The 14,014-nt window shown below is 60.8% G+C and overlaps 1 protein-coding gene across 4 annotated transcripts in view; it reads right to left on the reverse strand.

The window, feature by feature from the left end:
* Positions 1 to 3,886: 3,886 nt before the first annotated feature.
* Positions 3,887 to 14,014, reverse strand: part of RAB11FIP3 (RAB11 family interacting protein 3) — an 86,655-nt gene continuing 76,527 nt past the window's right edge. For all 4 annotated transcript variants that reach the window (XM_082644100.1, XM_082644097.1, XM_082644099.1 and 1 more), the window contains 8 exons: positions 13,063 to 13,156; positions 12,121 to 12,224; positions 9,126 to 9,266; positions 6,643 to 6,724; positions 5,906 to 6,043; positions 5,660 to 5,815; positions 5,408 to 5,548; positions 3,887 to 5,333 (listed from right to left, as the gene is read on the reverse strand). In XM_082644100.1, the coding sequence (XP_082500226.1) occupies positions 5,220 to 5,333; positions 5,408 to 5,548; positions 5,660 to 5,815; positions 5,906 to 6,043; positions 6,643 to 6,724; positions 9,126 to 9,266; positions 12,121 to 12,224; positions 13,063 to 13,156 (970 nt within the window). In that variant the 3' untranslated portion in view covers positions 3,887 to 5,219. The remainder of the gene's footprint in view (positions 5,334 to 5,407; positions 5,549 to 5,659; positions 5,816 to 5,905; positions 6,044 to 6,642; positions 6,725 to 9,125; positions 9,267 to 12,120; positions 12,225 to 13,062; positions 13,157 to 14,014) is intronic.

Consider the following 14,014-nt stretch of genomic DNA (forward strand, 5'->3'; position numbering starts at 1 on the left):
TGGCCCCTGGCAGGAAGGAAGCCGGTGTGGTGAGCGGGGAGCCTCTGAGCAGAATCCGCCCCCATTCGCAAAGAGCCTCCTCAGGGGCGGCCGCTCCCTGCCCTTTGGGCAGCCGGAGGTCCCTCTGTCGCCTAGAGGCTGTGGAGGCAGCAGGACCTGCTGAAAGCGCTTTGGTGTCAGCGGTTTACCAGGCACAACCGAAGCACGGAGAAGCCACAGCGGGGAGTGGGGATGCTGAGGGCGGAGCTCCAGGGACCCTGGTATTTAGGGGCGCGTGGGGATCCTGAGAAGGCACGGCCCATGCAGGAGACACGGAAGCAAGGCCCCTGAGCTAAGACAGATTTAAGGAGAGTGGTTGTGGTCCAATTCTGCCTCCAGATGGAGAGTTTTGCAAGGGGAGGTCGGGTAACGTTTGCTCCAGCGTCCAGTCAGTAGGACCTTCAGGGACAGCGCTCAATGCTCCTGGAAAACCTCCATCTTACTCTCCAGATGCTGCAGCCAGGACACCCACGTCCCAATCGTAGGTGCTTGGGCTCAGACAGCCGAGACAGAGCTGCTTCCTGAGTGCCTCTGGGGACTCAGCCCACCTCCAGCTTCCTCACCTGCACGAAGGTGACAATGACAGGCTTCTGACCAAGGCCTGGTGGCTGCAGAATCACTAGAGGACGGAGTCAAGGGCCGACTCCTAGTGGTGGCTCAGTGACCACAAGTCCCTTTCCTTCCGAGCCCCCTTCCGTCTGCACTGCCTGGGGTGATTGGGCCAGAACCGGTGTCCACAGCTCTATAACCTCCCAACAAGAAAAACAGCCGAAGTTGAGCCTGGTGACCTGATAGCTGAGGTTCCTGCCAGTTCACTGCAGGGCTTTGCAGAGCCAGTCCCTACGTGAGGGTGGGGAGAGAGCAGGAGCATCCCAGCTCTCCCCAGTAAGGGGCCAAGGCCTGCTGTCATAGGGGAGAAAGCCCAGTCACCAGAAGAGGGCCTCAGGAGGATTCTTCAAGACTGTCCCAGGAGGGAACTGTAAGGAACAGGTTTCATGTGCAGGGGCAGCAGGAGGACCAGAGCAGTGAGACCAGGGACGCATCTGTATAGTCAACCTGTGACCATCTTAGATGTTCTCAGGCACATAGGTGTAAATTTTAAGTTAACTATAGAGCAGAAGATAAGTGACCTTCAGGAGATAGCCACCCAGAGGGGAGAGGGGGTGGGGGGTGGCATTAGTTCAAGTGTCCCCGTGCAGGTCTCACTTGCGCTTTTCGCGGCTTTGGGACACAGCAGTGAACAAATGCTCTCAAGGAGTGGAGGTTCTATGGGGATGAGGGCACAGGGACCCTCCGTGGTGTGACAGGCACGTGGGAGCTGAGGCCAGCAGGCGGCTGAGGACAGGACACACCTGTGCTCTGGCAGGTTTTACCTAACGACCCGTAATCACCTGCTTTGTGAGACGCCCTCACAGGGCCTCCATCTCCTGGTCTCTGAACCACCAGCAGGTGGAGCGACAGGCACTGGCGCCACAGGGCTGGGGGTGAAGGTGGGCACCCCTTCCTTTAGTGTGGACAGGCTGGAGCAGGCTGAGCCAAGGACCGGGGCAGTACATGTGGGGCACGAGGAACCAGGGGCTGGGGGCCGGCTGTGCAGCCACCTGCCAGCACTCTGCTTCCAGGGGAGGGGCAGAGTCTTGCTCTGTGCACTTTGGCCAAGACCTCGAAGGGTGAAGCCGGGGCTCTAGCAACGTGAGGGAGGAGCTGACTTGAGACAGGATCTGCTTTGGGGCTGGGGGTGGAGGGTCCCCACACGGGAGAGATGCACTTTTTTTTTTTTTGCGGTACGCGGGCCTCTCACTGCTGTGGCCTCTCCCGTTGCGGAGCACAGGCTCTGGATGCGCAGGCTCAGCGGCCGTGGCTCACGGGCCCAGCTGCTCCGCGGCATGTGGGATCTTCCCGGACCGGGGCATGAACCCGTGTCCCCTGCATCGGCAGGCGGACTCTCAACCACTGCGCCACCAGGGAAGCCCGAGAGATGCACTTTTGACACTGGCCTCCCGTGTACCCCACAGCCCCCTCCAGCACTCTCTGGGCACGCTCCGCCTGGGCCACCCTCTGTAAGAGGCTCTCCAGGAAGCTCTTCCTGGGCAGCAGCCAGGCACTGCCATTTCCATTTACAATGGGTTTTTGTCATGTGTTCTCCCACCCCACCCTGTCCCAAGGGGGCTCTGTCTCTAGTAGGGCTGGGACCCCTGCAGGACCAGGGCAAGGATCTCAGCCTTGGCTGGTGGGACCAGCTGGACTGCAGACAGGCCCCCACGTTTAAAAGTGGAAATGGAACGGGTTGGCAGGCCTCAGTGGGGTACGGAGAGGAGCCCCTTCCTGGTTTTGGCTTCACCTGATGGAAAGTCCCCTCCCCACACCCAGCTTCTCCTCCTAGGCAGAGACGGGCCCTTCAAGCTCCCGACGGACAGACCCGGGACATCACCCGGTGTCAAAGCAGAGGCACTGGCCTCCTCTCAGGTCAGCAGAGACGTCCCTAGTGCAGCAAGGCTAGGGACAAGGCCCTCCCAGGCCCCCACTGACCTCCTGAACCTGCTGGAGCACCCCGGCACCCCCAGTGCTGAGCCGGCCCCCTTGTGCAACTCCACCAGGAGTCTGGGGGTGAAGCCCGCATCCCAGGCCCCACCACAATGCTGCCCTCCCTGGGTGCCCTGACCACGTGGCCCACTGGTTGCACCTGGCAAGCACTGGGCCCTGGGGGTGACCAGGTCCAAGTCCCAGCCCCACTAATGAACTTGATGATGTATGTATTGACTCTGGGGAGCTACCCCCTCTGAGCCCCAGGAGCATGCTTGAGGGCCTGCATCCTCTCCAGGCCCTCCCCCGAATCCTGGCAGGGATGCCGGCTCTAGGCAGGAACTCCTGAGACACATCCACACCCTCCAATTGCCCCTTCGGTGCTACTCACACAGCACCCAGGGCTCCTGGCGACCCTCAAAAGAGTCTTAATGCCACACCCCCAGCTGAGGACAAGGCCTGGGGGCCCTGCTTGCTGCAGGCCAGGCCAACCTGTCATCACCCGGGGGCTGAGTGGGCAGCAGACCTGGGCTCAAACTCTTCTCTGCCCCACTGGGTGGTCGGGTGGGGACTCAGTTTCTCCATCTGTGTCTGGTACACAGGTAGCTCAGTGCTAGGGGGTGGGAGATGTCTGGGCCAGGGAATCAAGTTTGGGGGGCTTTTAGCTAACAGCCCACCTTCAAGTCAGATTTGGTCACTCACCCTTAGAAGCTCCTTGGTGGCATCCCCATGACTGCAGTGGCACCTGAGTTCTCCTTCCCTGGCTTCCCTGCCAAGCCTTTCCTGCCCAATCCCATGGTGCCTTTGCCTTTCCTGTGTCTTCCTTTGGGTACTCTCTCTGCCCCTACCCACTTCGGCCTGGCTGGCCCTCAGCACCATGTCAGCAGCCAGGCTGCACTTGGGGGCTGTGTCCTACCATGAACACATGGCCCTGGGGCCCCACCACGTCGCCCCACCCAAGGAGCATCCCCAGTTGGACTCCCCTGTGGGCCCAGCCAGGAGGGGGAATCCTGCCACCTCTGGGAGGGGTTGGCCGGACCAGAAGCCCTCCTGCTGTCCAAGCCCAGAAGACGCCATGGGGAGCTCCTGGCCCGCCCCTCAGCCCCCTCAGATGCAGCACCAACTTTCATCAGTGCTGGGGCCCCTGGCCTCATGCTCCTACGTCATCCAGGCCACTGTTGCTCGGCCTGGAGATCTTTCTCGAGGGGGTGAAAACAGGGTCAGCGTGCCAGCCGGTGCCCAGCATCTGCGTGAAGGTCTCAGAGCAGCTTGTGTTCACAGAAACAAACCCAGTCTGTGTGGCGGGGCACAGCAGGGCGGGGAGCAGAGTTCCAGTGTTTATTATCGTACATATATATATTTCATGTGTATACACAGATAGTTTTCTCTCTGAGAAGTATTAAAAAATTGATCAACCTTCAATCTATAAAAAATACCTACTCTACACGATAGAAAAATCTCTCCTCCAAGTTTACATTGATTTACACCCAAAGCTTTCCCCAAAATATACAATACGAGGCAACGTCTTAAATCTTAGTGTAGAAGGTGGGCCACGTGGAGGGTGGAGGGACACAGAGCCACACACACGCTCGCTCACGCACACACGCACACGCACACACACACCCTCACGTATGCGCTCGCACACAGCAGCGGCCCGCCTGTGTGCAGGGTCTTGGCCCACCTGGGAGCACCCGGAGGCTCCTGGCTGGCGCTCAGGCTCGGGGGGCAGGCCCAGCAGCCCCTGTGGGTGATGCTGCTGCTCCTGGCAGTGCAGGTGCCAGGCAGGGGCTTCCTTGAAGAAGCCCCCAAGCCACCAGGAAGGCCTTGAACTGTGTACTTGTGACAGCCTGCCCACCCCAGCCTCCTGCAAAGTGCACCTTGTGGAGACAGGACGACTCCTAAAGACCTCAAACTCCCAGAGGAAACTGGTTCCAGACGTTTGGTTTCCTCAGGCCAGCGGAGATCCGCACAGGGAGGAGAGGACACACCCCTGCCTGAACCCCCAGGGTCAGAGGGGAACAGCAACACCCACCCGATGCAGACAGCACATTCCACGCCATGACTCTCAAGTCACAGGAGGGTTACCGCCTAGGGTTACTGCAGCGAGGGGCTGGCCGTGAGCACAGGCCCATGGCCTAGAGGCCCCTGGGCCTGAAGCTGGACCAAGGGGCCCCTTCTGGTTGGGTGCCAGCCTGAGCAGCTCCAGGAAAGCTGGGGGGGGTGTGTGCCTGCAGCTCCTGGCCAGACCCTGACACACGCCTCTCCTGCTTGTCCTCCCCCTGCCCCACCATGTCTGGTGCCAGGGTCCTGGGGCTTCTATGCCATCCAGGAGCAGCTGAGACTTGGACGGTACCAGGTCAGGGTGCCTGGCGGGCACAGGGAGCAGCACCCCCGGCAGGGACCCATTTCGTTCTTCTTCCCTGACAAGGCAGGAAGCGTGGGAGAGGTCACAGAGGGGTTCACCCCAGCCTGAGAGACTGTCCCTCATTCTCTGCAGAAAGGAGGGCATAGTGAGAGGCCAGAGCCACCGCGGGTTCCGGTCCTAGCATCCCTCCTCCCCCGCCCCGCCCTGCCCTGCCCAGCTGTGTGCTCCACGGTGGGTGAGGGACCTCGGTCTCGGCCGCGTGCGTGCTGTGCTGGAGCCCCGCCGAGTGGCACTACTTGACCTCCAGGATGGACGGGTTGGTCTCCATGATGGCCACGATGATCCTGTCGATGTAGTCCTGCAGGCGGAAGTTGATCTCCTCCTGCTTCTGGATGGCGTCCATGAGCTGTGGGAGGAGTCAGGGGTCGGTGCCAGGTGCCCAGACTGCGGACGCCCGCAGGGGATGGGGCGGGGCGTTACCTCGTCTCGGGAGACGGAGCTGATCTCTGCGGCCAGAGACTCGGAGAAGGCCGTGGAGAAGAGGTTCTTGGCGCCCTGGATGCTCAGGTTGATGATCTGCCCGTTGAGCTCGTCATTCTGCTCCTTCAGGCTGCGGTTGTCCTGGGGGACACAGGGCGTCGTCACTCCTGGGCCGAGGCAGGACCACCAGCTCGGGCACCGGCTCCCACACGCCCCCATGTCGGCCCCCGGAAGCGTGAGCCCAGCCCGCACCTGCTTCAGCCTCCGGACCTCCTGCTCCAGCTCACTTTCCCGCGTGCGGCTGTTGTACTCCTGCAGGCCTGCGCTGCTGCTGCGGCCCCTCCTCTGCTCGGCCTCCAGCTTGAAGAGCTGCAGATGCTCCAGCTGCTTGCGCAAGTCCTCGATCAGCTGCAGCAGTGAGGGTTGGCTCAGCTTGGCTTCAGGACCTCTGGGGCGGTCTGAATGCCAATGGGGGGGACCCCGGGGCTCTGTGCTCACCTCCTGGGTCGCCTCCTTGTCCCTCTGGAACTGGTGCCTCTCATGGCTCAGCCTGTCCCCCAGCTTCCTCCTGTTCTCCTGTTCCTCACTGAGCCGCAGCGACAGCTCCTCAATCTCATCCAGCAGCTTCTGCTTCTCCTGCAAGAACGAAACAGTTGCCGGAGACATGCCCGTCTGCCATCTATCCATGCAGCTCTCCTCAGCTGTCTGCGCCTGACACGTGGCAGGTGGGCCTGCGAGGCACCCGGGACTGTTGCTGGGAGGAGGCCAGAGCCCAAGTGCTCTCAGATGTCCTCAGGGTGCAGAGTTGCCCAAGGGTCCCTGGGTGGGGAGGGGACCACAGGGCACAAGGGGTCAAGCTGAAGTCAGCCTCTCAAGGACCTCATCCTAGATTCAAACCAGGGGTTAATCTATGCGTGACTCTCCAGGCCCAAGGATGCCGGGAAGCCGGGCAGGGTTGCGCATCTTCCAGCAAAGGGACGGCCAGGCCCTGCGTGTCCTGGCTCCCTCACCCCCGGGGCCGCAGGGCCCGGTGTCACCAGCCTGCTCTCGAGCAGCACAGCTCCCTGGGCTGCAGGCGCACCCCTTGGCCAGCCGGCGCACCCCTTGGCCAGCCACACCCCCGCAGGCCCATCAGCCAACAGTGCGGCTGCCCTGCTTTGGAGAACCTGTCTCAGGTCCCGATGGCCCACAGGCACCCAGGGTGGAGGGCGGGGAGAGCCTGGCCGGCAGCTTACCTCCTCCAGGCGCTCGATGCTGGCCTTCAGGCAGGGCATGCAGGACCTCAGCTCACTCTTCTCCTCGTCCAGCTGCTGCAGCCTGGGGCACAAGAACAAGGCTGGGACCCGCAGAGCTGTCCCCTGACCACCACACGCACCCACACAAGGGCCCTGGGCCAAAGCTTCTCATGAGCCAGGATGGTGTCTCCACACACCTCTGGTTTACAGAGAAGCTGCAGACACAGAGCGAGTTCCACGGACCCTGGGCCCCTTGCGGCTTCTCCAGGCATCTGCTCACCATCGTGGCGTTCATCACACCCACAATGGAAACGCAAATGACCAACCCATGGACTCAACACAGCTTTCCCACCAGCGCTCCTTCCCATCCGGTGTCCCTGCACCACATTAGCTGTCATGGCTCCTCTGTCCCCTCTGGTCTGCTGCAGTCTCTAGACTTCCCGGGCTCTTCATGACCTTGACAGTTCTGAGCAGGTCTGGTCATGTATTTGGTAAAATGTCCCTCAGACTGGGTTTGTCTGGTGTCTTCTCGTGACTGGACAGGTTGTGGGTTTGGGAAGAATCCCACAGAGGAGAGGTGCCCTTCGCATCACGGGTGATGTTGACCTGGATCGCCTGGTTGGGGTGTGTCTGCCAGGTGTCTCCTCTGTCTAGTTCTCCTTTTCCCATCCCTTCTCTGTCGTCTGGAGGCCAGTCATGGGGTCCAGTCCACGCTCCAGGAACCCCCGAGCGGGCATGTCTGTGTGTTATTTGGTCTCCTCTGCAGGAGTCCACGTTGGGTTACGCTCTGGATGGCGGTTCCTACTGTGCCCCAGCTATGCCCACTGGGAGCCATGACACACTGTCGTCTGTGTGTGCTTCTGTTCAAGCACCTCCTTGCTTCCTGGCACTCCAGGCTCTGCCGGTTTTCCTCTGTCCCAGCCACAGACCCAGACCTCCAAGAAGCCCCATTTCCTTCCATGGCCCCGCTGTCCTCACCCCCTCAAGATCCCCAGGGAGCTGAGGGAGGCCACCAGGGTCCAGGCACATGGAGCTGCTAACTGAGGTGCCAAGTGCAGGCAGCAGTGACCCCGAGTCCCATCTCGCTCTGTGAGGGCCTCATGAGGCCCTGTCCACCTCGGGCCCCTGCAGCTGCTGTCCCACTCGGCCAGCAGGATGTCCCACTCGGCCAGCAGGATGCCCCCTGCCATGCAGGCTCTGGTGCTGGCAGACACGGGAGGCAGGACGGCCCACCCCTAGGCACCCACAGCCCGGTGGACAGGGCCCCACGGAGAGGCTGTGGCCTGCAGGTCCACTGGACGGCACTGTGCCGAGGCCCAGGAAGAAGGCTTTCCCGGGAGGTGACACCACGGGCCTGCCCCCGGGGAGGCCTCCCGTCCAGGGAGACCCCAGCACGGCTCTGTGTGCAGCCCCTCCTGCCACCTCCCACTGTTGAAAATATGTCAAAATGTATTTTCCAGCTTTAAGAGCTGGAGATAAACACATGCTAAAGAGCCTAGAGTTGTCGTTCACGAGTGTAAAACGGCTGCACGTTGAAGGCTGAGAGTGGTGCCCGTTCAGTTCAAAAGACTGTGAAATACCTGCCTCCCCGTCACTACCCACCCAGAAGCGAGCTCTGCAGAGGGAGGATGAGCAGGAACCTCCAGGTGACTGTTAACTTGTGGACATCTAGGTTCTCTGCTGGTTTTCTTTGACAAACAACATTTGAGATCCACGTGTCACCGTGAGTGGTCGCCCCCGGCCTGAGTTCCTGGTCCACTCCTGTGCCTTTGTGGGGTATCTGCACAGAGTATGCTCCCCTTTTCCTGACTCATCTAAGGCTTATGCCTCCAGGGGAGCATAGGGGTAATTTTCTCAAGTTGCCTTAAAAAAGGATTTTGAATGGTGCAGCATCCACTGGAGAAAGATTAGAGAAAGTGACATCCAGGTAGTGTCAGTCTTTGCCTTCAAATACTTTGTGGCCTTCAGTAGAGTTTTTTAGTTTTCTTCACAAAGGTTTTTCCACTGTTCGTAAAATCAAATTTGTTCCTAGGTATCGTGCCCTCCTGGGGTGGCCAGCTGTTGTGGTGAGAGCCCAGCTGCATTTCTCATCAGCCCTCTCCCCTACCTGACCTGAGGGTCCCCCGTCCCCCTCTCCCCAACCTGGCCCGCGTGTCCCCCGTCCCCCTCTCCCCAACCTGGCCCGCGGGTCCCCCGTCCCCATTCTCCCCAACCTGGCCCCACTCTCCCCCACCTGGCCCGCAGGTCCCCCGTCCCCCTTCTCCCCGACCTGGCCCGCGGGTCCCCCGTCCCCACTCTCCCCAACCTGGCCCGCGGGTCCCCCGTCCCCACTCTCCCCAACCTGGCCCGCGGGTCCCCCGTCCCCCTCTCCCCAACCTGGCCCGCGGGTCCCCATCCCCCCTCTCCCTGACCTGGCCCGCGGGTCCCCCGTCCCCACTCTCCCCTACCTGGCCCGCGGGTTCCCCGTCCCCACTCTCCCCCACCTGGCCTGCAGGTTCTCAATCTCGATGCTCTTCTCTCGCTCCATCTTGCACAGGAGCTCCTTCTGCTTGCGTGTCTCCTCAAGGACCATCTCGCAGGCTCTCAGCTCCTGCTCCTTGAGCTGCTCCTCCAGGGCATTGGCTCTGCAAGGCCGAGGGGGAGGGGAGAAACTGTCCTGAGATGCTGCGCCAGGAGCTGGAGAGAGCGGCCCTGCCCAGAGGGGGGACGGGAAGGCACTGAGATGTCCCCCAATGGCCCACAGCTCTAGTCAAGGGCAGTTCTGAAGCAGGACATGTATCCCCCAAACAGCCTTCACCTCACAGAGGGTGCCTGGCCTTCAGACCACAGCACAGTCTTGACGGCAAGGACAGTCCCCATCATTCCCAGGGGGACTTACCCCCATCCTGGTCTGCACCCACAGTTGCCTCCTGCTCGCTGGGTGTGGGCAGGAGACACTCCCGGGCACAAGCCCACCAGGTGCCTGGCCCCAGGGCACCTCGCACTGATACTCCAGGCTGGAGACATGGTGTACAGACCCACCCCACCCAGGTCAGCCGTGGCAGACTCGAAGGCAGGTATAGCAAGAACATGGGGACAGAAGGAAGGTACACATGGGGACCCTGACCCTGGCCTCTTCCCAGACCACCACTCCCACGTGCAGGAGACAGCAATGGACCAAACCACAGACAAGGGCTCTGGGCCCTGCCTGTGGATGGCCGGAGCCCATGCCTCCAAGCTGCCCATCCACACAGGGCTTCTCATCTGCTTTTTGGTGCTTCGCACCCAAGAGTGAACAGACAGCCAAAGACCACCAGACATCACAGGAAAGCTCTTAATACAAAGTGGCCAAAGCAAACAGAAAAAACGACCTGAAGGAGATACATATCATGTGGGAAACACCACAGAAGCCCTGTGACTATCACCCTCAGAGGCCTGAGACACCACGTCCACAAAACAGGAGCAGCTGTCGCAGAAGGAATGGGTAACAGAAGTAACTCTTAGCAATTAAAACTACGACACGACAAAATTTTAAATTCAATAGAATAACTGAAGGAGAAAACCAGATGATTACACAGAAAAAAAGAAAAATGAGAAAATTAGAGAATAAAGAAGTAAAGAAAATGAGAAGGAAGGTCTGTAAGGTCTGATATCTGATTAACAGAAGTTTAGACCGACAAGAAAATGGAAGAAACTCTGAGAGACAGGTTTTCCAGATTTAAAGGCTGGAAACCATGTGCCCTCAGCACAGGAAACAACAAGAGACCCTCACAGCGTCGGGAGAGAACAGGACCTCACGTAGCAGTGAGCCCAGCGGTGCCAGGGCCCTGGTCACAGATGGGACAGACGGCAGCGGAGCCGGCTCCCAGGGACCCAGCTCCCAGCGGGATCCCAGACTCAGCCACACTGTCGATGGCGGGGGTGGCGGGGGGACACGACACAACCCCGTTTTCAGACACGTGAGGCCTTAGGAAGCCTGGCTCCTATGCTGCGAGCAGGGCCTCTGCTCAGAAAGCGAGTAAGCAAAGAAGAAATGGGGGATCTGGAGAATAAGAAACCAGATGTGGAGAAAGCAGGTGGAACTCGTAGGATGGAGGGAAAGGAGAGCAGTGTGGCGGGTCAGTGCGGCTGGGAAACGCCAAGCAGCAGCGGCAGGAGTGTGTGCTTGGGGGGAACTTAGGCAAACACTGGCAGAAACGGCCCCAGGAAGTGGATATGACAGGTCCTGGGGCTGGGTGGCCGGGCAGGGCACAGAGTGTGGACTTTCCACCACAAACGTGGATAACTGATAAATGCCCGTTGGATGAGACGAACCTCCGGTCAGCTAGAGAAAGGAGTCTGGTGGCCCATCCAGATCTCCCTGGACAAGGACAGGGAGGGAGTAAGGAACGTCCTGCAGACGCAGCGCTGGAGCCCCAGCCCTCGCACGAGCAGGGCCGACCCCACCCCTGGCTCTGCAGCAGGGCCACGGGCAGGAAAGCAGGTGGCCCCCGAGCTAGGGTCTCGACCACACAGGAGAACATGCTTCTGCTGCTCTGTTATAGCAGTGGGCGAGGCGCCCAGGATAACACAGCACATCCCGGTTCCCAGCCTCCAAGAGCAGGAGGACAGGTCATGAAGGCCCATCTCGCCCAGGAGAAGCCACAACAGGAGGCCAGTGTCCCCCAGAGCCTCGGGGCCCGTGTCCAGCGCTGGTACAAGTGCTCGGAGGGCGAGGAGCCCGGGGCTGCAGAGGGTTCAGCAGGGCCAGGCTTCGCCCAGACCACACGCCGTGCTGCCAGCCTCTGGACCTCTTGAAAGGGGTCTGTGACCCCCAAGCCTCCGCCTGCACACGGGCCAAGTCCCTTGTCCTGTGCAGGAGACGTGCTGCAAACTGGGGTGAGGTACACAGCGTGACTGGCTTCCCAACACCAAAAACCACACCATGTGCTGTGAAAAGTCTGCAGAACAGGAGATGGGGAAGCACCTGCTCCCTCCTTACACCCACTTCCACACGGCTGTTATTTCTAACACAGAGCTCACGGCTCCCACGTGGGGCTCGGTCGCACTGCTATGCCCCATGAGGACCCCATGCTTCAAGGGTGGGTCAAGTACCCAAGCACAGGGAGCTCTGGAGGCACTGGCCCCGCCCCAGAGCCCTCCCTTGCTGCCTCGGTTTCCTGGTCCAGGAGATGCGGAGATGAAGCAAGCCTGCGTGGGGTGGGGGGCGCGCCTTTGGTCAGGACGGGTCTTGGAAGCGGGGCACACGCCAGACACCCCCAGATGGGAATACCAGCCGGGCACTCTGCAGGCAGGGTGTTGGCCCCGGCTTCTCCTGAGAGGTCCCTCCCTCGCCCTTTCCTCTGGGGAGAGCCCTCAGCGGGAGCCTTGCTCACCCCACACCATCCAGCCAGCCGGCCCCCAGCAGCTGAATGGAGGGTGGTGCTCAGAGAACCTGAGGGGAGGAGAACGACCACAGGGCGGATCACACCCCACAGGCACTAAGAGGCCTGCGCTCACCTGTGCACCAGCTGGAGGTTCTCCTGCCTCAGCCGGCTGTGCTGCTCCCCGTTGGCAGCCGTGTCCTTTTCCAGCTCCGACACTCGCTTCTCCAGGAAGACAACCTGGGGAGCAAGATGGTGGCTTGAGAATCAAGGGGGTGGGACAGTGTGTGCCCCACGCAGACTGTCCTGGAGGCCATGCCCACCAGGCTGCAGACGCCCCGTGAACGAGGCAGCGCAGCCCCGTGGGCACCAGTGAGGACAGGGAGCACGTGGTGCCCTCGACCCTCAAAGGCAAAGGAGCTGAGGGGCCGCAGGCAGGGCCACTGCTCCGCCAGACACAGCCCACAGAGGCGGCTCATGCTGGGGACTCGAGTGACAGAAAGGCCCGGGGTTTGGAGCCAGACGCGCTCACCAGGCGGTGGGAGGCATGACGGCCAGACCGGAGAGCTGGGGAGGGCTCTGCAGAGCTGAGGTGTTGGAGGTGCTGTAGAGGTCCAGGGGGTGGGGGGCAGGGTGAGGTGGGCGAGGGGGACAGAAGGAGGTGGGAGAGAAGGGGGGGTCTGTGGCCACCCTGCCCCTGCACTTCCTGGAGCTGGTCCTGGAGCCCCAGGGCCTTGGCCACGGGGAGGCTGCCCTGCCCCCGGCAACCTCTCAGGGGTGGCCGATTCCACCGTCCTGGCTCTACGATCACTGCAGGCTGCGGGCCCTCCCGCCTCCCTGGCCGGCACCTCTCCATGGACAACGTGACACCTCTCCTGTTCACCCCGCGGCTGCCAACCCGAGGAAACCCGCCAGAGATCACCAGGGCTGGTGGACGGCGCAGCCCTGCCGGCGCCATCACCACCTCCCACTGTGCCCTCTGCACACCTCACTCAACACACCCACCGGGGGCCTGCGCCTGAGGCCGCTGAGTTGTCCACACGTGGCCCTCTGGCCCTGCCATCCATCCAGGGCCTACCTTGTCAGCAATGTCCTCTTCCATGCCCTCCACAGGGTCTGGGGGAGGGTCTTGCAGGGCCTCCATGGTCAGGGCCCCTGACTGATGCAGGTGCCTGGGGAGAATAAATGACAGCCCTGTCCAGAGAAGGTCCTTCAGCAGAGCAAGGAGAGCAAAGAAGGGGGACAACTTTGTGGCCAGGCCTGTACACATGAACACCCCCAGGCTGGTCTGGAAAGCAGAACCCAGCAGCAGGCGGGCAGGTCTCCACCGAAGGGGACTCCGGGCAGGACACCACTACCGAGGGCTGGGTGAACAGGCCATAGTCTGTGGAGCCCAAGGGGCCCGGCCTCCTTCCCTACCAGCTACTGGGCCAAGATACTTTGACCTTGGGCAATAAAACAGGACGTCACTCCTCTTGGTGATACGAAATAATCTCATCTTCCCCGAGCCTTGAAACATTAATTCAAGGTCACGACCTGTGGGCACACCGTGACTTCCACGCTGTCTCCATCTCTGACTTCCAGGCGCACCTCTTGGGGCAGCCACGGCAAGACACACTTGGGGCCTCAGGGGGCCGAGCGTGAAAAGGGCACAGGCCCTTGGCTCTGACACATGCGGGAGGCGCCTCAGCGCTGTGTGACCCTGAGGAAGCTAGGCACCCTCACTATGCTACAGAACGGGGATCTGCAGGCTGTCACATAACTAAGGACACAGCACAGAGCCAGTTCAATAAAACACTATTAAAAAGTACACTCTCAGGACTTCCCTGGTGGTCCAGTGGTTAGGCCTCTGTGCTTCCATTGCAGCAGGCCCGGGTTCATTCCCAGGTTGAGGAACTAAGATCCCGCATGCCGTGCCACATGGTCAAAAAAAAAAAGTACAGTCTCTTTATCAAACAGATCAAGTTCTATTTCCTTTTCAGCACTGACTGAGCTTGCGCATTCCTTACATTTCTTTTCCAGAAACATTC

Source organism: Mesoplodon mirus (genome assembly GCF_964341445.2).
Source record: "Mesoplodon mirus genome assembly, chromosome: 15".
Lineage (NCBI taxonomy): Eukaryota > Metazoa > Chordata > Mammalia > Artiodactyla > Ziphiidae > Mesoplodon > Mesoplodon mirus.